Source organism: Halichoerus grypus, chromosome 7 (assembly GCF_964656455.1).
Source record: "Halichoerus grypus chromosome 7, mHalGry1.hap1.1, whole genome shotgun sequence".
Classification (NCBI taxonomy): Eukaryota; Metazoa; Chordata; class Mammalia; order Carnivora; family Phocidae; genus Halichoerus; species Halichoerus grypus.
The window spans coordinates 27,037,628-27,062,836 of NC_135718.1; the positions used below are offsets into that span (position 1 = coordinate 27,037,628).

At 37.7% G+C, this 25,209-nt stretch overlaps 1 protein-coding gene across 6 annotated transcripts in view; it reads right to left on the reverse strand.

The window, feature by feature from the left end:
* BTRC (beta-transducin repeat containing E3 ubiquitin protein ligase) overlaps window positions 1-25,209 on the reverse strand; it is a 168,995-nt gene that overhangs the window by 5,571 nt on the left and 138,215 nt on the right. For all 6 annotated transcript variants that reach the window (XM_036085997.2, XM_036085991.2, XM_036085961.2 and 3 more), the window contains 10 exons: window positions 23,921-24,152; window positions 19,892-20,078; window positions 15,409-15,505; window positions 14,612-14,749; window positions 14,016-14,134; window positions 12,094-12,343; window positions 11,471-11,589; window positions 9,692-9,802; window positions 8,174-8,252; window positions 1,050-1,242 (listed from right to left, as the gene is read on the reverse strand). In XM_036085997.2, coding sequence (XP_035941890.1) covers window positions 1,081-1,242; window positions 8,174-8,252; window positions 9,692-9,802; window positions 11,471-11,589; window positions 12,094-12,343; window positions 14,016-14,134; window positions 14,612-14,749; window positions 15,409-15,505; window positions 19,892-20,078; window positions 23,921-24,152 — 1,494 coding nt within the window. In that variant the 3' untranslated portion in view covers window positions 1,050-1,080. The remainder of the gene's footprint in view (window positions 1-1,049; window positions 1,243-8,173; window positions 8,253-9,691; window positions 9,803-11,470; window positions 11,590-12,093; window positions 12,344-14,015; window positions 14,135-14,611; window positions 14,750-15,408; window positions 15,506-19,891; window positions 20,079-23,920; window positions 24,153-25,209) is intronic.

The following is a 25,209-nucleotide window of genomic DNA, read 5'->3' on the forward strand; positions in this document are numbered from 1 at the left end:
CATTGTGCTAAGCACTAAGAATTTTACATAGGACATTTCAGTGCAATCCTCACAACAGCTCTGTGAGGTAGGGATTGCAATCTATCTTACTAATATGGAATCTAAGGCTCTGGAAGTTGCTTGCCCAGGGGTACACATCTAGGATTCTCACCTGAGCCTGCCTGGGTAAACTGGCTGAGGGATAGGAAGCAGTGTGTCCTCTGTGAGAACAGTGAGCACTGAAGTGAGTCCAGCAGGGCATGGACCACCCCACTTAGAACCACTACAAAAAGATACGCAGAAAAGTGTACTAAATCTGTACTTCGGCCATTGAACTAAGGTAAGTGTGGGAAATAAGAAATCATAATGACAGTACATTCCCCAGTAGTGCAGTTTCCCCAACCCAATGATAACCTCATTAATGGATTTGAACTGCTTGACGCTGGGTGTGATCTGAATATACCATCACATAGATAAAGATGAAATGTGGGATGTTCTCCTTCTTCAGAGGGAGGTTGGAGACTTGAGTGGGAGAATAAATGGAGTTGTCACCAACTCCGAGCTACTATCAAGGTCTTTTTTGGAGGGGGTGGGGAGTGGGGATGAGGATAAAAAAGCCATGTTTTATAATCCAATGACACTGACAAGGCTGTGAGAAGTCAGCCGAGAGGTGTCACCAAGAAATTTTCTACTCACACATTATTTACTTGGTTTAAAGGGTCTCTTATTATAGGAACTGGTTTGATCTGGGAACTACAAAGTCACCGGCCTTATGGCTTCCTCTCAGCTTTGAAACTGATTCAAATCTCATTTTATTTTCTTAACAATCCTATTAGATAACTGGGGCAGAAATTATTCATTCAAATCTAGATCAAGAATCATCTAGAATTGAGGCTAGCTACCTTGATGAAAGACAGTGTCCAGTGCAGCCCCAGCCCTGTCTCATGTTGTTGCTTCACCTGCTTTATAGGAATTGGAGAGATAAAGGGTACGAGAAGGCTCCATGAGCTAGCAACAGCCAATATTCCATCTCCTACCCACAGTGCTATTTACACAATTCTTTTTCATACCTGGGCAAGTATGAGGTCACTGTATGATTATTTATCTGGAGATGTAGGTGTATGTTCGAGAAGGGGAGCGGGGGGGTTCAGCTTGGGCAGCTGGGTCGTTTAGGAAGTCCCAGATGAGGATTGTGTCATCATGTGAACTACTGACAATCTGGAATTCATCAAACTGGAGTCGGAAAACTCTTCCAGAATGCTCCTAAAGCAGCAGAAACAAAAACTTTTGAACTACTCAAAATCAAAAGGACACAAATTCAGCAACATGTCAAAAGAAGTCTATGGAAAGACTATGTGTATGATGATAATCTCTAATATTTAGCTGTTTCAAGAACACAGAAAAAAAGCAATTTGGATTAAAGGCAGAATGGAGAAAGTCCAATATTGGGCAGTTGATTTTGTACAATCAAAGGTATATTCACTAGAACTGAGCCATGTCAAACAATATGCTAGTTTCTCACTGCTAACTCTCCTTGGTTTAGGCTGAATGAGAATATTTCTCAGTACCTCCCTGGCCTTATTCTCTTTCTGTATCTGTTGGATTCTTCCACAATCAGAGGCCAAGGATTGATGAGCAATAATACAAGGTGGGCTGGTAAATGTTTATCAACTAATTCTCCCCAATTTGTAAAAGCATTCACACATTTTTGTGGTGTAAAAATTCCTACAGTGGCGGGCGCCTGGGTGGCTCAGTTGGTTGAGCGACTGCCTTCGGCTCAGGTCATGATCCTGGAGTCCCGGGATCGAGTCCCGCATCGGGCTCCCTGCTCAGCGGGGAGTCTGCTTCTCCCTCTGACCCTCCTCCCTCTCATGCTCTCTGTCTCTCATTGTCTCTCTCGCAAATAAAAAAAAAAAAAAAAAAAAAAAAAAATTCCTACAGTGGCTAATTTCAAGCTACCCATGTGAGGTCAACAAGCTTGCAAAACTCATGACAATTTGACAACTGTCTCTCATTAGCAGGTAAAGCTGCTCTAGCGCACACTGGCAGTAACTACCACCTTGTTCAAGATGTAGACTATTTCCAGCATCCTGGGAAGTGCCCTCATGCTCCTTACTTCTCAATACTACTTCCACCCCAATGCTTTCATCATCAATTCATTTTTTCTGTTCCTGAATTTCATATAAATACACTCATACAGTATGTATTCTTTTGTGCCCGGTTTCTCTTACTCAACAGTGCAAGATGCGTCTTCGTTACTGCATGTAACGTTCTTCTCTAAAATTACTGGTTGCCATTCCATAATACGAACACACTACATTTTATCTTTTCTCCTACGGTGGACGTATGGGTTGACTGTAGTTTTGGCTATTTAATAAAGCTGCTATGAACATTTATGTCCATGTTTTTTGAAGGATATATGCTCTCATTTCATCTAGTAGAGCTGCGGGGCCACGGAGTAGGTGTATGTTTAGCTTTAGTATGTACAGGGAAACAGTTTTATTTTTTTTCAGTTTTACAAAAGTTGTGCCAATTTATACTCCCACCAGCAATGTATCAGAGTTCCAGTTGCTCCACATCTTCACCAACAAACTGATACTATCAATCTTTTAAATTTTAGACATTTTGGTATGTTACTGGAGTTTCAATTTGCATTTTTCTTTATGAAGTTAGGAAGTTCCCCCTCTATTCCTAGCTTGTTGAGAGTTTTTATCATGAATTGACACTGGATTTTGCATGTACTGATATAACAATGTGATTTTTCTTCTTTAGCTTTTTGATGTGATGGATTCGATAGCTGCATTTTTGAATACTAAACCAGTTCTGTATACCTGGAATAAATGCCACTTGGCCATGGTGTGTGTATACACACACACAGACACACACACACACATATATCATACATCGTTGGATTCAATTTGCTAATATTTTGATGAGGGTTTTATTTTTAAGAGTTACTTCATTTTCCTGGCATACTGCTACCTTTTAAGTAAGTATAGAAATTTTCTTTACTGTGAAATCACTAAATACAAGGACAGTGACAAGACTACACTTAGATTTTAAGAAAAGTGTTTAAAATATTACCAAAAAATCCTGCATAATACTCTATTAGTCATACAATTGTGTTTGCCTATTTTAAAAATATTTTAATTTGTATTATGGAAAAAACCACATAAAATTTATGTTTATCCATTGTTAAGTGTACAGTTCAGTGTTTGTTTTTTTTTTTAAGGTTTTATTTATTTATCTGACAGAGAGAGAGAGACAGCTAGAGAGGGAACACGAGCAGGGGGAGTGGGAGAAGGAGAAGCGGGCTCCCGGCCGAGCAGGGAGCCCGATGTGGGGCTCAATCCCAGGACCCTGGGACCATGACCTGAGCCGAAGGCAGACACTTAACAACTGAGCCATCTAGGCGCCCCTACAGTTCAGTGTTGTTAAGTACATTCACACTGTTGTACAATCAATCTCCAAAACTTTTTCATCTTGCAAATCTGAAATTCTAAACCCATTAAACAACAACTCCCTTTTTCTCTCTCCCCCCAACCCCTGGCAACCACCACTCTACTTTCTGGGTTTGACCACTGTAGATACTTCATGTAAGTGGAATAGTACAGTATTTGTCTTTTGTGACTGGCTTGTTTCACTTAACATAATGTCCTCAAGTATTATCCATGTTGGAGTATATGACAGTATTTCCCTTCTTCTTAAGGCCGAATAATATTCTACTGTATGTATACACCACATTTTGTTCATTCATTCATCTCCTGATGAACACTTGGGTTGTTTCCACCTCTTGGCTACTGTGAATAATATTGATATGAATATGGGTATGCAATTAACACTTTGAGATCCTGCTTTCAATTCTTTGGGATATACACTCAGAAGTGAGGGTGCTTTATCTTTAATATTTTGAGAAACCCCATACTGCTTTCCGTAGAGGTTGCACTATTTTACTTTCTTTACAAGAAGTAAATGAGCTCATAGATTATCATCTGTGTTCATGAGACATATGATCTGTACTTTTCTTGTAATACCTTTTTTTGCTTTTGGTATGAGGGTAATGCTGGCTTCATAGAATGCGTTAGGAAGTATTCACTCTGCTTCTATCTTCTGTAAAAGATTGTGAAGAATTGGTATAATTTCTTCCTTAAACATTTGGTAGAATTCACCAGTGAACCCATCCGGGCCTGGTACTTTCTGTTTTGTAACGTTATTAATTATGGATTCAATTTCTTTAATAGGCATGGGCCCATTCACATTGTCTACTTCTTCCTATGTGAGTTGTAGAAGATTATATCTTTCAAGGAATTGATCCATTTCATCTAGGTTATCAAAGTTGGGGGCATAGAGTTGTTCATAGTATTCCTTGATTACTATCCTTTTAATGTTCATGGGATCCAAAGAGATGTAAAATTGGGTTTAACATTTGGATGCACATAAAAGTGGTTAACAAAATCCATTCCTAACTCTCAGCAATCTAGGAATATAAAGAAGCTTCCTAATCCCCTGATAATGGGTATCTACAAAAAATCTACAGCTGACATGTATCTATATATATGTATATACAAAATGGTGAAAGACCAACTGTCTTTTCCCCAAGATAAGGACACCCACTCTTACCAATTCTTTGAACTTTGTACTGTAAGTCTTAGTCAGTACAATAAAACAAGAAAGAGAAATGAAAGGTACACATATTGCAAAAGAAGTAACAGTGTATTTCTATATGCTTGTAATGCACAGCTCAGAAATTAAAAATTTTAAAAACCCCCCAAATTAAAATATCATTTACAATAGCACTAAAAATATGAAATACTTAGGGATAAATATGACAAAAGATGTGTCAGACCTTTACACTGAAGGCTATGAAACATTGTTGAGAAATTTAAAGACCTAAACAAATGGAGAGAGATACTGTGTTCATGGACCAGAAGACAGTGTTGTTAATTCTCTCCAAACTGAGCTAGATTCATCAAAATCCCAGTGAAAATCTCATCTTTTTTTTTTTTTTTTTTTTTTGGTTGTTAAAATTGGCAGATTCTAAAATTCACATGAAAATTCAAAGGACCCAAAAAACTTTGGAAAAGGAACGAAGTTGAAGGACTTACACTTCAAGAGTTAATAAAAAGCTGCAGTAACCAAGAAAGTATGATACTAGCATCATGACAAACAAAAAGATCAATGGAACTCAATAGGTCCATAAGTAGACCCACATAATAGAGTCAACTGATTTTTGACAAAGCTGCAAAAGGCAATTCAGAGGAAAAAGGATAGTCTTTTGAATTAAATAGTGCTGGAATAATTGGATATCTGTATGAACTTTGATCCACACCTGTACCATCTATAAAAACGGACTCAAAATAATCACAGGCCAAAATGTAAAGCCTGAAACTATAAAAATTCTAGAAGAAAACACAAGGGAAGATCTTTGCGACTCTGGATTAGGTAAAGTTTTTTTTTTTTTTTAGATGTAACTGCAAATGACACAATCCATAATAGAAAAAGTTGATACATTGGACTTAACAAAAATTAAGAATTTCCAAAAGGTGCTCGTAAAAGAATGAAAAACCAAAACATGGACTGGGAGAATATGTTTGTGAATCACCTATCTCAAAAAGGGCTTATATTATCCTGAATATGTAAAAGAAATCTTAAAACTCAATAAGAAACCCAACCAATTAAAGTAGCAATAGATTCAAACAGATAACTTCACCGAAGTAGATATACAGATGGCAAATAAAAGCAAGAGAAGATGCTCAACATTATTAACATTAGGTATATGCAAATTAAAATCATAATGAGATACCGTGACACACTATTAGAATGACTCAAACTAAGTATTAGTGAGGATGTGGAGTAACTGGAACTCTCATGCACTGTCACATGATACAACTGCTTTGGAAAACAGTTTGGCAGTTTCTAAAAATATGAAACATACACTTAACTGTTCTGCTTCTATGAATTACCCCAGAGAGATGAAAGCATATGTTCATTTCATTCTACACAAGTGTTTATAAAAACTTTATTTATAATAGCCCCAAATTAGAAACAACCCAAATTTTCATCAACCAGCAAAAGGATAAATAAAGTATGGTATAACCATATAATGGAGTACCTAACTCAGCAATTTTTAAAAAGAAATGAACTATTGATATAAATCAGAATCTCAAAATAATTATGCTTAGTGAAAAGAGACAAAAAAGAGTAAATACTGTACTGTATGATTCCATTTATAAAACCTAGAAAATACAACCTAATCAATATTGACAGAAAGCAGATCAGTGGTTGCCTGGGGATTGGAGTAGCAGGAAGTGGGGTGGGATGGGAAGGAGAGATTACAGAGAGGGCATGAAGATACGTTCATTATCTTGGTTGAAGTAGATGGTTTCACTGGTATGTACACGTATCAAAATTTATTGAGTTGTACACTTTAAATATGTCCCCTATATTGTATATCGATTTTATCTCAGTAAGTTGGTTTTTAAAACTTAAGACAACTCAATAAATAAATGAGGACAAGATTTGAACAGATACTTCATAAAAGAAAAGCAAATAAAAAGATGTTCTACACCATTAATTATCACAGAAATGCAAATTAAAACTACAACCACTACACACCCACTCAAATGGCTATGATTTTTAAAAACTGACAATACCGAGTGCTATCAAGGATGTGGAAAAATGGAAAAATGCGACTCTTATACATTCCATCAGTGGAAATACAAAATGGTTTGCATTTGTGAACTCCCAAAATGCCACTCTGGGAAACAGCTTGGTAGTTTCTTTTAAATTTAAACACACACTTATCATAGGATACAGAAATTGCACTCCTAGGTATTTACCTAAGAGGAAAGACAATAGTATGTATACACAAAAATCTGTAAGGGCATGTTTTCAGCATCACTCCAAACTGGAAGCATTCCAAATGTCCTTCAACTGGTAAGCAAATAAACAAACTGGCACAACCACACAATGGAATACTACTCAGCAATACAAAAGAACAAAGTACGAACACAGGTAACACAACATGAATGAATCTCAACTGAAGTGAAAAAAGCCAAATGCAAAAAGCTACATACTATATGATTTACTTTACAGGACATTCATAAGATAGCAAAAGCATTGGGAAGAAATCAGATAACTGCTAGGGGTGGGGGAAGAGGGGATTGATATGAAGGGGCATCATTTTTGGGGTGATGGAAATGTTCTAGATCTTGACTGAGGTGTTTACACACTGCAAAATTCAGAAAAAATACACTGAAAAAAGGTAAATTTTGCTGTATGTAAATTATACCTCACTTAGATGTAGATTAATTGTAGATGAATGAAAGTACACATTTTAAAAAACGTGTGTGAAACACGCAGGTAAAGCAGGTCTGGTGCTGTAAGAATGAGCTTTAAATCCAAAAAGGAAGACAAAGAAACGTCTCCTCTCTCTCTTCCCCAGAGCAGAGACCGCCAAATGTTGAGAGTCAGGATTCAGAACGCTGGGCTTCAAATGCTAGCTCTCATCTTTTTCCTGAGTTGTGCTCCCTGGTGCCCCACCTAATCTTCTTTTTCGAATGGCAGCAGCTTTTAACCTTAGGCCATTTTCTCATGCGGGCGTTTGGTGAACACCATGATAAAGAATTTAGTGCTTTCAAAGGTGACTTTCCTCCTTTTGAGTCACTTCTTTCCTCAAATGTCAAGATGTTCACGGCAAGGGGGTATATGAGGAAGAGAAGACATGGGATTCACATGGCTGGAGGCAGCACGCCTTGAATAGGCTGCAGAGCCAGGGGGCTGACCGGGGGCTCACACAGGCTCCCACGGCACTTTTTGCAGGCACAGGTGTGCAGGTCCTCAGCTTCTGGACAGGTTCCAATTTGAGTAATTATGTTCTCGTCCCCTAAGTAACCCCTACCGTTTCTGGTAGATACAGAATTCTTACTCACTTCCTGTACTAAACTGGTGTGGAGCTGCTGTGCAGCTGTTAAACAGCTGCCACGTTCCTCTCCATATACAGTCTCCAACGCACTTTCGGATGAAAGGCGCTACATAAACATATTTTATTGTCATGTATTGGTTGCCTTTCCACTTAGTAGTAGGTTTTGTGAGCTTCTAACTATCAGATCCAGATCTGTATTCCACAGCACATCAATGTTCAATTTCTTCTCCTTCCTGTCCCCCAACCCCCTCTAAACAACGAGGCTCTTACCACAAGGGTCCGTAGACAGAGAGTCCCTGCAGGAGCACGGGGGTCCAGAGCAGCTACAAGATCCCACACTTTAATTTTTCTAAAGATCAAAAAGGGGACAAAAATCTTAATTAAAAGCAAAATTAAGGGACCACAGGAAGAAAAGCAAAAAGTCATGGCAATAAATATGTACGGTGAATGTGATTTATATGATAAATGCAGCTCACAGGAATATATAAAAACTTTTTTGTTTTGGAGACTTGGTTCTTGCATTCATTCTTGGGTAGAGGTTATTGGTCTTAACAGGGGAAAATGTACAGGTTTAACCTAAAAAACGAGAAATAGGTTAGCTTTAACCAAGCTGAAGATAGTGAATGGTAAAGTTACACCATATTTTGGGGCCAGGAAGAGATCTTATACATTAGACCTCTTAATGATAAAAGAGGTCACTTAGACCGAGAAACTTGTAATTCTGAGGCGTCTTATTTCCGGTCAATTCTAAGAATGGCCCACGTAACATGTACCAGAGGACTGGAGCCCACTGAAGAACTATGTAGTTTATACAAGCAAATGCTCATATTTTGATTTAAATAAGAAAAGTTTAGCCCTTCTAAAAATCAAACATAGGGTCATGTCTCCTCAAGGTAAATAACAGACAAAATCCAAGAAAGGTGGGAACAGATCAAAACCAGGGCAATCAGAAAATATAACGTAGCTGGAATATGTCCTCACACCCTGAACAATTTCCCAAGGGTAGAACAGTGATGGCTGACTCAAAGCAGAGGGAGTGGTCTATTCCTGCTGTGTAAGTTGTCTTCATCACTATAGCCAGCTCCAAAACTAAGGTAATGTTGTAAGGTAGTTTCTGATATTTAAAAAGCTGTCAGTATGTGAACTACAGCCTTCCACCCCCCACGTCAGGCACCCTGACAAGAAGAAATGATAAAGAGCCCTTCATAAGTGAATAATACACTTTTGTACGAGTTTACTAAGTGTTTAGCAGTGCTGGACATGGGATCCATTCACAACATGAATGGATTCTAAAACCACTGGAAATTAGACCAAAGAAAATAAAGATTACTAAACTTCTTGTCACCGAAATGCTAGGAGAAGTGAAGACAAGAGCGCTACACTTTTAGGAATTACTCAAAGAGATCCATATTCAAGGGCCTACCACACTATGCCCCAAAGATACTGCCTCCAATATTTCAGTTTTATTAGTAAGTCATTATTTTACACACATATCCTGGTATACTGGGTTTTCCCAGTTCTTTGCTTTATACGGTAAAACAGACAAGTATATAACCAAATAACTAAAATGTTAATGAAAATCATGAGCAAATAAATGATTGGGAAGAACATTTTAGAAAAGTAAACAAAGGAGAGGTGAACACATAGATTAGACACAAGAAATATTGTATCAGATGCTTTCTGTGAAATCCATAATCTTTCAGAGTCAGGGAAATACTATATTTAATCATCCTCAGCGAGGAGGGATCAAGATGTACATTTTTTTTTAAAACCTGTTAGCAAACTCACCCATCGTAGGCCCCACTGACAATCCTCTTGTTATCGAATCGAATACAGCGCACCAGTTCCTCGTGACCTTCTAAGACTCGTAAACACGCACCGCATTCTATGTCCCATAATCTGGAAGAGAAAATTGAGTCAAGTGAATTTTCATGTATTCTTTTCTAAGCTTGGCATGTTATAATAATATACTTTGTATGTCTTTAAAAAATCCACAAAAATAAAATCAATCAACATTCATACAAAAATGTGGTTGATCTCCTTTCTGTTGTATAATTCAGGCAGACAAATGTATGACTGAAGTTCATATGAAGTATATATTTTCAAAGCACAAGGCTTTATATAATCCTGTAACCAGGGTCTCCAGGGTATAAGAAGGATGAATTCAATGTACCCAGTTGCCTATGAAGGAAATGACCAAGCCAAGAAAAGTAATGCTTCCTGAAATCACCAATAAGAACGAGATGCAGAGTGCCAGTGATATCCTGCCCTCACAAAGCATGTGCACCTCTGTTACTAAGGACACTCTCTGTTTTCACCCAATGTCCAGGACAGTCTTTCTCTATAATGGAAACAAAAAGCAAGTTCTCAAAAACATTTATATACTAACTTAAAAAACCTGGGGTGCCTGGCTGGCTCAGTCAGAAGAACACGAGACTCTTGATCTCAGGGTTGTGAGTTTGTGAGCCCCATGATGGATACAGAGATTACTTAAAAAAATAAAATCTTAAAACTGCATGCTTTCAGGGGCACCTGGGTGGCTCAGTCGTTAAGCGTCTGCCTTCGGCTCAGGTCATGATCCCAGGGTCCTGGGATCGAGTCCCGCATCGGGCTCCCTGCTCCGTGGGAAGCCTGCTTCTCCCTCTCCAACTCCCCCTGCTTGTGTTCCCTCTCTCGCTATATCTCTCTCTAAAAAAAAAAAAACACAAAAAACTGCATGCTTTCAGACAAATCCAAATGAAATGACAATTTCCTTCGATATAACAATAGTTCTGTTGTTTTTTTAAAAGGCCTCTTCACCCTCTTAGTACTTTTTGAAGGAAGGGAGAGGATTGACAGATCTCCCAAATTCTATTCATATCTCTGTCATTCATCTTTGTGAAGGGAAACACCAAAAAGTAATTCGATCTATGGATTCTTAATAATTTCAAAGACTGGTAACTCCCTGGATAATTACATAATGCGAAGAAAACAAAAGTGCACAATTTCTAGTAGGGAAACAAATCTTTTTTCTTTTTTTCTTCTTCTTCTTTTTATTTTTAAGAACACTGGTGGAGAGAAAATGCAGTTGGCTATTTATTAGCACTTTTCAACTGTACACAGGAGGAATTTAAAGAGGAGGGCCTTCAACCTCCATCTACTTATCACTCTTGTCCACGTCTTCATTCAAGCAGTACCTTTAAAACAGGTCTATCTGGTAATAAAACTATTACAGGAAGGAAACACATCAACAAAAGGCTTTGCTGTGCTTTCTTTCTGCTTGGGGCAAACTTTTTTTTTGGCAAACTTTTGACCTATAAGAAGCTACAGAAAGGAAAAACATTTGGGGCGCCTGGCTAGCTCAGTCGGAGGAGCGTGTGACTCTTGATCTTGGGGTTGTAAGTTGGAGCCCCATGTTGGGGGTAGAGATTACTTAAAAATAAAAATCTTAAAAAAAAGAAAAAGAAAAGAAAAACATTTTATTATAAATATAACACACTCAAAGGTAACACACCCAGACTTCTGTGCGCTAACAATGAATGGCAGGGTAACAGTGATCCCTTCTGGGTAAGAGCACCTGCTGCTCACCTGATAGTGTTGTCAGATGAGCCACTCACGACCAGCCTGTCTCTGTACTGCAAACAGGCAATGCCGCGTTTGTGTCCATTTAAGGTCCTTACAAATTCACAAGTACTTGTGTTCCATACCTGAAAAGGAAATAGCATTTGGCAGTTGATTTGGTGTTTTTACTAGTAAGATCTACAACATTTGGAGTCTTGGGGAAGCAGAAAATAGCACTGAGCCAACAGGGGGAAGTCAACTTCTCAAACCATACCAAAAAGAGAGAGGAGAAAAAAGGGACAAGTTTAATTCACAATAACAAAGGGCTAATTTATAGCTGGCTGCTATCACATGAGAATTCCTCAAATTGATTTACTCTTATGTGGTTAGTCTGGTTTGCAGACAAATTTTCTTGAAGCTAAATTTACCCCTGCCCTTCTCATACTCACCATTATTTACAGGAATAAGATACCTAACTAAGATTTTCACACGGCTTATCTCACTCGTGGCCTTTTTACACATAGACTAGTGTCTGAATTAAATATTAAATTACTCTACACTGACATTTAAATATGAAATTTCCTTTGACCGGATTTTCACATAAACTCCCTTACTCTATGTTGGGGACTTACTGAAAAATGCCTCATTACCTTTATAGTCCTATCTCCAGATGCAGAAACAATGTACTTGTCATCAAAGTCTACAACATTGACAGCAGCTCGATGTCCGACGAGCACCCTCCGGAGGGTGATGTCAGTTGGGGAGGCCATATCCCATACAGCAATGGAACGGTCTTTGGAGCAAGTCACCATCATGCCATTATTGAAACGCAAGTGCAGAACTGCTTCACAATGGTGAATCAACGTGTTTAGCATTTCACCTGTATTTACATCCCACACCCTGGAACAAACAACATTAAAAAGGTTATCTGAGGTTTCAAGGGTGCTCCTGGCTATAATCCTATTTGACCACCACATTCCCCACACATCCCGCCCCATTTTCATAATTAGTATTACACTCTACTCTCTAGCAGCTTTGAGGCTGAGGTGAGGTGAAGAGTTCTGATGGACCATGGGGAAGTGACAGACAGAGGGCTGGACTAGGAGAGCAGGAAAAGGAAGGGATAGGATGCTGCCAATGTGAAACCCTTAAGACACACTACTTGAAATCTGGGTGAGTTATGGGGAGTAGGAATGAAGATGCAACCACCATCACCTACTAACTGGGCCCAGACTTCAAGATTATTATAAAACTTCTGACATTCAATCTGATACCTTTAATGAGATACATTTTAAAGCAGGAATCTGATCAGTAACAGTAGCATTAGTGTCCCACGAGTAGCCCTCAGGAAGCAGAACTGACACAGGCCAAGAAGCTTCTGTAACAGACTTAGTACTATGGATTTGAGCCTAATAACCCTGGATCTTCGATTTCACCATACCAGCCAGGTGCAAGATGAACTATACTCTAAGTCTGAGGCCCTATTTCTGTGCCTTGAATGGGGGGTAGAGATCAAGAATAGCCATCCTGTTGTAAATGGGGACTTAAAGCAGCAGGGTGTGGGACGTTTGGATAGCTTGAGAATTTTGTGTGATGATATATTTAATTTTGACTACTCTCTTTTTGTATATTTACTTTGATTTTCATAACACATTTTATTTCCTTTTCCAATTTAACCCCATCTTTTAGAAAATCATTTTGTCCCTTATCCTATAAATGATGTTAGTCTCTACAATGTTTTAGCTTCCTTGAGGCACTCCACAGCATCAATAAATGTTAAATGTCGATAACTGTAAGAACTGAGTTTGCTATGCCTTTAAGTCAAAAGGTAAGAAACAGGAACAGCCTTTTCTATTCACAGAGGATAATTTCGAATGGTAAACATTTAACTTCAGAGAATCTAACAATGCAGTTAACTGCCTTTTTTTTGTATATATTTTTTTAAGTTACTTTTGATACATTATGTTTTCTAAATCCTTTAGCTTAAGGCAAAACTCCTAACAGAGGTTTCAGCAGTGCTGCTGGTACCCAGAACTCAAGCTACACTGGACTCCAGCAGCATAATGGCTGTGTCATCAAATCACTAACGCCTCTGGAAACTGAAGGCCCCTCCCTGAGTAAAGCTTGCAATTAAAAACTGCAGGGACAGCAGGGGAGGGGCTGGCAAAGAGAGAGCATTGCTCACCTGTACACATTTTAAAGGAGATAATGCATGTCTATACCGCAGTTATAACCACCTGAAAGGAGGCTTTATTCCATTCACATCATTCCTCTGTGAGTTGTTTTTTGTAAAGAATGCAAGGTTTATCAAGTTTCTATAATGGATGATTCCCCCAAATTAAAATAGAATACGTAGTTTCTTCAGTGTGCAAAAATGTAAACTTGCCTTAATCATTCCTAAATCAAGGTTTCTAGGTGGACACAATGATGTGGAGAGCTGATGGTTTATTCTTCTTTAGTTATGAAGTTTCAGAACTGTGTTCATGCAGTTATATACAAAATTACTAGCTATGACTAAGAACAGAGCAGATCTGATTTTCCAGAGTTTGAAAGATCATTTGAAATTTTCTACCTGACCGTGGAATCCGATGATCCAGTTATGATCACCCTCTCATCATACTGGAGACACAGGACAGAACCCGTGTGGCCTGTGAGAATTCGCTTGCATTCCAACGTGCTTTTATCCCAGATCTAGGATGGCAAACAAGATCCTTTTGATCAATGTGATAATGGGGTGCTGCTGAGACTTGTTGGCTCTATTATGTGTTTGATTCTCCAAAAGAATCAAAGCCCAGAGCAATGTGGAATGCATTCTTTTCTACAGGTATAGCTAAGCACTATATATATGTGGCTTCAATACTAATGCAGACTTTATCCTTTTCATTAAGGAACAGGGTAGCCCTATAATTATGTGAGGCCCAAAGGAGCAACAGCACATTCAGTGTACTTTAAACAGAGTTTAACCCTAGGACTATCTATCTGTACATGCTTCTGGCGGGAAGCAGGTAACTGTCCTTTAAGGAAATGATTCTGGCTTTGGGACTGGAAACAACCTAAAACTCTCATTTACTTTCTGGAAATAATGCTTAGAGATGATGTTTGGACTGCCTTATTAATGTGGACACCCTTGTTCATTCAGCTACCTTCCCATAACTAAACAGACCTCACCTTGATTGTGTTGTCTCGAAGGCCGCTTACTATCTTTTGATCATCATACTGTAAACAGTAAACTCCTTTGCTTGTTTCACTTCGACAGTGGATTCTCTGTAAACTATGTCTTCCACATCTCCAGTTAGATTCTATTGTCTGAGGAGAAGGAACGGTAAAGAGGAAGTAATTAGGAAAGGACTAGGACTAAATTCTTATCTGACTTTCATGGTAACCAATGACAAATGCTCAATGCTTCACTCTATTAAATATATAGACCTTAAGGCAAACTAAAAATGTTTTTAAAAAGCCACTGTTTAAAATTACGTAACATTTTCCCATTTGCAAAGTTATTAAAGATTTATTTTCTAGAGCTCTCCTGCATATAACTCATTCAATTAAATGATAAACTGGTGGAAAGAGGGCAACAGAGGGCAAGCTATGAATTACATAAGGTTATGTGCTCAGTGCTCCTCATACATATGTGGTGGCCATTTCTACTAGTGAACTTCCAGGAAGGCTCAATTCAGAAGATATCTGAATATCACATTATAAGTGCAACTTCAACAGTCTCACTGCTATTGCATGAAGATACCATCTTCTCTCTCTCATTTACCTACCAGTAAACAATCTTTACAAGCTTTAGAATTTTTTGCCTGGCAATTCACTATATTTTACCTACCCTATTTACTTAGAAGAAATTTATTTTTAACCTACATTAATAAACCTTAATGGGTTTGCTGTAACAATGTTGTAACTGAAGAATGCTGATGATTCTCTAGTATTTGGCAAATACTCAAATATACATAGATTCTTACCTCAATGTCTTGTATAATTTTAGGATAAAGTGCTCTATAAAAAGAGTTGGGAGGAGCATTCCCATCAGGAGGTTTGTTTTTGAATAAATACTGTCCCCTAAAAAACAACAAATATTTCCCAATAAAAATCATAGTATTATACATTTACAAGAAGCTTCATAGTACTTCAAAGTGTTTTCACAGTTACCATTCCATATAATATCTATAACTAGCCTGGAAAAGCACGAAGCTAAGCCTGATTTCAGGAGTCCCATGTCAACGAATCACCTTCTGGGTTCTAAGGAACTAGGTCAACACTGATTGTCAACACGATGATTTGCAATGTAGCCATCACAGTATAATGTTATAAGGTCAACAAACAGAATACGTATAATCAGAATTTATCAACTGGTCTTTCAAACCTCTATAACACATAGATTCATTGGTCTTATCTTTTGAAAATTTTGTTGGTGATGGTAACTACCATCTCTGAACTGGCCACACGCCCCACAGTTTTTGTTTTTGTTTTTTTCCACTGAGTAAAGCTGTGCCAGCGTCAGTGGAGCCTAGCATCGTGGCAGGGAGAATGCCTCTGTCATGGAGATCATTTTCTCTAGACTTCACTTACATGGGGTGAGGTGTGTGGTGGCAGCTCAGGCACCCAGGCTGCTCGTGATCGGTATAGCTATGCTTTAAAAGGAGCAATTCAGTTCATTTCGACAGAAGACAAAGGGAACACAGGAGTGTCCAGCAGCGGGTATAGAAGAAGACGAAGATGCCTAAGAGCACTGTGCTATCAGATCTAAGGCATGACACTCTTTCACAGGTGTGTCCCTGGCTATGCACAGACATACATGCATTTATTGCCTCTCCTTGATTCCAGTGAGCAACATTTGTTAGTATCTCCTTCCTTATGACAGCACATCTCTGGAATACTCATATCCCAAGCTAGATCTTTGCTACAAAAAAAAAAATCAGTAAATGGCAATCACTTCCTGCTGGGTAAAAAATTTAATTCCTCATCCTGAAGTTAAGAACCCACCAAACACGGTGTGGAAGCTAGTAAACTCCACTATGGGTGTACTAACTGCTGTTCTCACTGGCACTGTGCCTTGCAAAGTGGAGATAGGCAGAAATGCCTCTGAGTGTAATCCTGGCACCAGAGAAATCATGTTTTCTCTGGGCCAGTCATCCACTCCTCCCTCTATAGCTCCATTACAATATAATTAATTGTTCAGTGTCTCCAGGAATGCTTTTCCCCTGCCCTCTTCCTATTATACACCTTGAAAATTAGTTGAGGAAATTTCCTATCAGGAAGGTAGCTGGCTTTCACTTCTGTGTTAATACAGGAAGGGAAATCTACAATGGAGAAGCTAAAATAATAGTTTTTAAAAGGGGGCTAATAGGAGCAAGAAACATGATACCCCAACATAAAGGGCAAACAAGACACATTATGAAATAATTCTAGGTTACAAGTACACTTCCCTGAACAATCTTATTCTGTAAACACACTGCAAGCAAACAACAGATTCAGGATGAAGAAATTTTAAGTCTGGTTAATAATTACAACTTCATAATTTCAATTCCAACATCCTTTCATGAGGTGAGAATCACTACATTTATTTTGCAGATGAAGAAATCAAATGTCAGGGAGATTAGGTAACCTGTTCAAGGTCACATAGTCAGTGAGAGACTGGAATTTGAATCTGACTTTAGAGCCTACACTCTTAACTACTTTACTGTCTCCAGGGGCCACCATCCTTCATAGATTCCTGTCCCCCTTTTAATCTCTGGCAATTGAATACAGGAATCCCAGGATTTTCTTCATACATAACGAAACTATCTCTACATCCCAAGAAAAGAGAAAACTCTGATCTCATTTTTTACCTCAATGTATTTTTCATGCCTTGCCAAGTATCTAAATTTCTTTCAAGTTAAAGGTGCTACAAAAAAAGGTGGCAAGGTGTTGAAAACTGGTTTTTCAGTCTAGATCTGTGTTGTAAGTCAAAACCTTTTATGATGGAAGCTCTCCGACAACAGGGACCACTTCTATGTGAAATGCCTAGTACCTCTGAGAATGTGAGTACATGATAAATGCTAAATATTAAATTTAGAATGTTACCATAAAATGTGATCTGCTGATTAAGAAAATGGACTTCCCCAAGTGATCTTTTATTATACTTTTAAGAGTTACCATTACTGAACAGAGAGAGCACATTCAATGTTATTCAAGACAGAAAATGACAGAGTTCATGTCATGAACTGTGAAATTCATCTAGATATAAAATACAACAGTGGAGTAGAAGTTAAACCCAAAGCTTCATTAGAGAACTAGATTTACTTATTTATTTTTGGTTGGAGGAAATGGAAAAAACTTTCAAAGCCAGCATTTGGGGAAAGGTATAACAGAAAGACTTTATTGACACAGTAGGCTTAGTAAAACAATCTGAAAGAAGATGAGAAAGTGATCATAGATTAAAGTTTTTAAAAAGTGGGGGAGGACACTAACACAAGCAGAAAGGCAACATTTAAAAATAGAAGCAGCCAGAGAAAGTCAAGGGGATATTAGAGGAGGTCTTCATGGGGTGGACAAATACTTGTAATTTCATGGGGCTCTATCAAGCCAAGATGACAAATGTGGCCAAAGACAAAGGAATATGGTCTGAACTCCGAAAGATACTCAAAAGAACAGGAATGGGTTCCTGTGGTTGAACAGACAGCAGAGAGAGTGATAATTAATACTGGATCCTAGATTATTCCTCAGCCATCCCTTCACATACCCCTTTAAAAGGCCAAAAGGCCACCTTTTCAATGATCTTGTTTCCTTTCTTTGTAACTAACATAACAGATCTTGCTATTTACTGCCACCCCCAAGCAAAACTGTGGAGCCTACGCTTATCTTTGGCATTTTCACATGCATCTGCCTTCTTCTTGCCTTCAAAAAAAGAAATCAGTAAACTCCCAATGTCTGATAAAGGTTTACTGTTATTTACACTCCAAATGGGAGCAAAGTATATTTTAACAGGGAAGAAAACCATTATCACTATGGGAGTGAATAATCTCTGTGATAGAGATTTCAGGCCAGGAGTTCCAATTTGGAGGAGAGTCTCTTTTCTTTTTTTCCCATGAGGGATAGTGGAATATTCCTAGCTATCCTAAAATTCTCCCATGTCATCAACTGCTCTATATCTAAGGCTGGTCCTGACATGCTTAGCAAAATGATGGACTTTGAATCCCATACAACTATATACTTTTTTGCTTTTTTATACTATAAAGAGTTTATTTCCAAAGTATGAAGTAAGTTATGAAAAGGCTTCGGGTTTTTCTATATAGTGAAGTGAGAATAAGAAAAACATATTTGGGAAGAGTAACACTTTGCTTTCATTTATTCATTTTTATATAGCCAAAGAATTGCCTGACATTTGCTTCCTTTAACTGAATTTGAGAGAAATTTTAAAGTCTTCCTAATAGCCAGAATGACAAAAATTTCTTGAAGCATTTGGTATAATACTTAGAGGTCATTATGTTTATTATATATTAATGAATTTCAAAGATGCAACAACAACAAAAAAGAAGCCAACCATATTTTAATGAAAATTGCTAAGAAAAGCTGATCCCCTTTTCTTAATTGTTTTGTATCTCTTTATGGTCCAAGATAAATAATTGATAAAATTAATTGCCTAGGATATCCCTGAGCACACATATGCCTACTGGTGCATATCTATCAGCTAAAATACTTAATATGTCACCTTTATTTTACTTATGAAATATTCACACCTGACTTTCTTATAGTGACATTCTAGAGACATCCTCTGAAAGTACATATAGAAGGCATCTTCCACAAGTTCGAATGAAATGGTACCTTTATGTTAAAAGAACAACAAAATTGGTTAAGTCTCTTAGGCTGCTAAGTATATAATGCCTTAAGGAATTTGGGATTAAGCAGTATAATCTTGAGAAAATATGGGTCTTATGAAGGAAACAGTGATATACACTAGGATCCCACATTTCACTCTTTCTGATGGCTAGAGTTCTTATTCTAGTTGAGTGTAAAAATAATTTTGATTACAAAGGTGAGAAAACACCACAGGCATGGATTAAAGACAAGAAATCTTCTGAAGGAGAAAATACTTATTTGTTCAGGATTGTTTCAGGCATCTGATGGCTTCTGTGTGATTTAAAGTCATCTGTCTTACAAACTGCCTATCAAACCTTTGTCAGGACACTAGTTTCTGCCCAGAGAACAGAATGCTCTAAATGGAAGTCAGTTTTTAATAATTTTTGCAAAGCAGTATTAACACATTATTATGTCATTTATCAATGATTGGTCAGAAGAAAAACAGCTAAGTACATGTACAAACTATTTTACATTTTGTGCTATAAACCAGCTGAATCATTATATTAAATGATAAGCAGTCTCACTGGTTCCCAGTGTTATTCCAATGATTCTGAATGGCCAGGTCCTGAAGTTCATCTATAATAGCAAGAAAGTTAAAAGGCTCACCACCCTCTTCGTTCTGCCAGGCCTCTCCACAGAGAATCTGTCCTGACCATTCTCTCAATGAGCTTCTTCCATAACATGCCATCAGATGTCACTCGGTACCATTCCTTACATACAAGTTCAGCAGCACATAGTGATTTGGCATCCAGGTATGACAGAATGTTCTCAGCAATGTGATCCAAACCCCGAGCTGTTGGTGGGGGGTGGAGGCCAAGAAGAAGAATATAGGTGGTGAATGATTTTTCACAAAAGGTCCTTGAAAACAGAACAGCATTTATTCTGCTCTGAAGGCACATCATTGTCCCTAGTGTGGTCCGGTTTCTTTTTCAAACAGAAACTTGGGTAAAATGAGTGTCAATAATTTTTCCATAAGGTTACAGAAATGAACAGTATTTTCCATCTTCCTTTAGATAAGGAAGTTAAAGCTAACAACCAGCAAACCCCCCAAGACATTAAAAATAAAAAGGATTCCAGAAAACAATTCACATCTATCTATATGGATTTCAGCACTAGGGGATGTTCTATGGATGGCATCTCAAAGTCTGTGATTCAGACCCCCCCAAATCTCTATATTAGGTCCATTTCTCATTCTGTTTCTATTACTGCTGCAGTTCCAAAGCTGTTCAGTAAAAGAAATATCCTTTAAATGTACTGGAGGAGAGGCACTAAGTCAGAATGTGCTGGGTTATAGAATTTTGGGCATGCAGAAAGGAGAGAAGAAGGAAATACAGATTGGTATAGGAATATCCCGAGAGGAAAGACAGAGAGGTATGTTTAAGTTCAAGTATGAGTTTAATTTCAGATGTTTAAAACAACTATATTTGACAGTAGTTGCTGCTATAAAACCTAAATGACAGCTGACCAAAAAAACAAAACAAAACAAAACTCCAGACCAATAAATAACTTGGTTAGCATTTCAGAGACCATTTTGTAGGATGTACAGAGGAAAACAGTGGAAGTAGATCTTGGGCTGCCTAAACTGGATGCCCTTCCCAATTAAAATACTCTACCACCCAAATCTGTACTGAGGCCTCAGAGGACTACATCTTATAAAACAGGATGATCATACTAATGAAGCTTTTGGCTGCTGTTCTAATTCACAAGTGAGACAAACACATTCAAAGTTATTTCTCTTTCAGGTTACATATCAGAGGTTTGCTAAAGACTTAAATAGTGCAGAAGGATTCCTTCATACTCCGACTCCCTGAGGCACAAACTTAACAAATAGGAAAGAGAATACCACATTTCATTTTGTGCCTTTCCCTTGAATCACACAAAGACACACTTGGACGCCATTAGCAACAATCCAAATGTGCTTAAACATTATTCTAATTATAAAATTGTATGGATAGCAGTCACATTTTTCAGCAGATTTGGAAAAGAAAGCATTAAATGGATTTTGTTTGGCTGGCATCACATGTTCATATTTAAGCATAAGCAGATGGAGGCATCTATCACCTAATGCTTATTAAAGGAAAATGACTATAAGCCAATTAAAGATATAATAATTAGTTCTTCATGCAAAAAACAGTGATGGTATAATTCCTGCATGTTTAAATTGAAACTTTCTACACCATCAGAAGTTTCCAAAATCCATTCCTGTGTTTTTAATGGCTATCATCAAATTGTTCCTGATCTTTTACTGTCCCTACAGTAAGTCTTTGGAAGTAATTTCACCTAACACTCCAAACAAACCCATTACATTAATGGATTATAGGCATTTTTGGACGTAGTTTGGTTTACTAAATGTAGCCAGACGGTGTAGGTTTGTAAGTTAAAATGGCCATAAAACATTAGACTGATGATTTAATACCTTATAAAGTGGTCAGCAGATACACACCAGGGATCAGGATTAGGCAAAGAATACACAGGTCTAATCAACTCCTGTTCAATTCTTAGTGGTGGTATATGCTTGAGATAGTAGCATGTCTCGGAAATGGGGGAGAGCACAGTAATGAGGTACACACAGATTGTTCACACAATGAAAACTGTTCGCCTATGGCTAAAACAAAATCCAATGAGTGAAGAAGGGGCAGAAGTCTATTCTATTTAACAAAAAATATAGGTAAAAATTTAGCTTTAAAATGGTTATTTCTAAGCTATAAATAGGTATTTCTTTTGTTTTAAAGGGTGACTTAAATTCCAGTTTTGGAAACACAAATTAAAAAAAAGATAATTGGCAAAGATTAAGCAAAGTAGTAATACACAGTTTTGCAGAGGGTTGGTATATTTTTCATAGAGGACAGTTTGGCACAAGTATTAAATCTTGAAACTGTTCATAATTCTTTAATATAGGAATCCCACTTCTGTTATTTTTTCCTAGGATGCCCAAAAGATCAGTGAATAAGAATGTCCACCACAGCAAAGTTTATAGTAAGAAAAATATTTTAAACTACCTAAATGTTCAAAAAAGGGGTTAAATAATATGAGCTTTGGCCATCAGAAAGAATATATAATACTATAAATAATTATGTTTTAAAAGAACACTTAGGAAAATACATTAAGAGAACATAGTAAGAAAAAAATGCTACAAAAACATACGATCCCAGCTTTAGAAGGAAATATACACAACTAGAAAAAATAGTAAGGCCAAAATATTAATAGCACATTAGCAGCTCTCTCTGAATGGTGGGGTTCTGGGAAATTTCATTTTTATATTTTAAACTGTTTTGAATTCCCTAAATTTCCTATAACTTCTATAATCAGGAAACTGAAAAAAAAAAACAAAAAACCAGGATATGATATTTTATAGATTCACTCATCTTTTGTACTCATTTTCTTCTTTTTTTGAGAGATAGAATGCTAGCAAGCCAGTGTGGGGGAGGGACAGGGGGAGAGAGAGAGAGAGAATTGAGCCCAAGGCAGGGCTTGATCTCCCGACCCTGAGATCATCACCTGAGCCGAAATCAAGAATCAGACGCGTAACCTGACTGAGCCACCCAGGCACCCCTGCACTGTATTTTCTTCTAAAATAAACTTTTAACAAAGAGGACAACCTTATGTTTTCTTGAGATAGCATTTGCCCCAAATACTGATGTCTACATAGTGTCCTAGGATCACCATATTGAGCATTCAGTAAAACCACATCCTCCTCCCCCCACCCACAAAAGTATTTTAAGTGTGTGCGCGCATGTGTGTATTTATTTTTTTTATTTATTTTATTATGTTATGTTAGTCACCATACAATACATCATTAGTTTTTGATGCAGTGACCCACGCTTCATTGTTTTCATGTAACACCCAGTGCTCCATGCAGTATGTGCCCTCCTTAATACCCATCACCAGGCTAAACCATCCCACGCATGTGGGTATTTAAACATATATATAGTTTACGAGAGCTATTTGGTTACTGAGAACAGTGAGACTGCAAAGCCAGGAGTTTACATATTTAATGTCATAAGACTCCTGAGATATTTTTCTTTCTAAAATACTCAATTAAAAATGTTTCCTATTCAGTCCTATAATTTAAATATTCTGTTGATAAATTCCCATAGAAATCTAAATCCAGGGCACCTGGGTGGCTCAGTTGGTTAAGCGACTGCCTTCAGCTCAGGTCATGATCCTGGAGTCCCAGGATCGAGTCCCACATTGGGCTCCCTGCTCGGCGGGGAGTCTGCTTCTCCCTCTTACCCTCCCCCCTCTCATGAGCTCTCTCTCTCCCTCCCAAATAAATAAATAAAATCTTAAAAAAAAAAAAGAAATCAAATCCAAGTATATAAGTTAGCATATCTTAAAAACTAAGACATATTATTGAGTAACACTTCAGAAAATATATCATTTGCATCTCTGAATGGGTTAAGAACAGGATGACTAGAAGGGCATGAGATATGGAGAAGACAGGGGAAAGAGGAGTCTCTATTTCCAGAGTGTGACTTGGGGTATTTATACCTCAAGAAGGTACGATTAAAGGACTCAGTTTATAAAAATCAAGCCAATAAAGACTTTTAAAAAGAGAGATGAAGATCCAGTTCCATTACCATTGTAACATGTTTTCCAGGCAAATTAATGGCCCACAAATACCCGTAGACATACCTGGCAAAGCAGTTATGAAATCCCTCTGCAACATAGGTTTAAGATACGAGTTTATGTGCCCATGTTGGTAATGACACATTTGGGATATAAGATGTTCCACAAATTCCACTTGATCGGACTCTGACCACTGCTCAAAATATTTGACACACAGTTCCTTTTCCTTCTCATAGCTTGCTGAGAGTTTTCGTTGCTTGGGCACAATCATACTGGAAGTGCCATTGGCAAGTTTTGTCTGTAGAAGGAGTGGATTAAAAGAAACAAAAAACAGTAACTATCGAAAATGAGGGAAATAAATACTTTTCTGATCTGGCATGCTATGTTACGACTTTATGTTGGAGCTCACTCTGTTACTCATTAGCAATTGGATATTTGTGAACAGCGATTACATGGAAAGCCACACAAAGACCACAGTAAATTGGTAAATCAGGAATAATGCTGGACAACTAGGCATCCATTTCTAAAAGTTCACAGGAAGATATTATTTGGAGATCTATACATGAAAACTGAAAGCTGAAAGCATGTTAAGTTATTATTACTAGCAAGTGAAAAAGCTAATTTGCTTTTTCTTGTATACATGAGTTACTGGACATTTATACAATTACTTACTCACAACTTCTTTTTTAATATAAGAAACCTTCCATGCAAAGAAAGGCTGATGAATAATTTGAGACTCTAGTACCTTTGGAGATAAAGCTTTACTGTAACATTTATATGCTCAATCTACCCTTTTCCTTCTAAAAAAGAAATCAAAATTACATGCCATAAAATCTTTTTATTAATTAGTTCATTCAGTAAATATCAATTGGACACCTACAATGTGTCAAACACTGTCCTAGGTGCTAGGAATACAACACTGAACAAAAGTAACGGTCTCTATCATCAGGCACTTATACTGTAGCGTGTACAGCAAGATCAAACCATTAAACAAATAAATGGAAAATATAATATGGATAGTGCTATTAAGAAAAATAAGGAGATAGAAAAAATGTACAGGTTACTGTAGTAGGTAAAATTCTAAGATGGTTGCCCCCAAGATTCTTGGCTCCAGGTGTACACATACCTTCTCTCAGCTATTCAAACAAACACATAGGTACTGCTTTGATTTAATTAAGGTGCCAAATCAGCTGACCTTAAGATAGGGAGATTACTGTGATGAGCCCTTTAAAAGCAGAGAGTTTTGCTCCAACTGGTTGCTGAAGAAGAAGGGGGACCACATGGAAAAGGATGTGGTCAGACTCTGGGAGCTGCCAGAGCTGCCAGATGACAGCCAGTAAGGAAATGGGGACCTC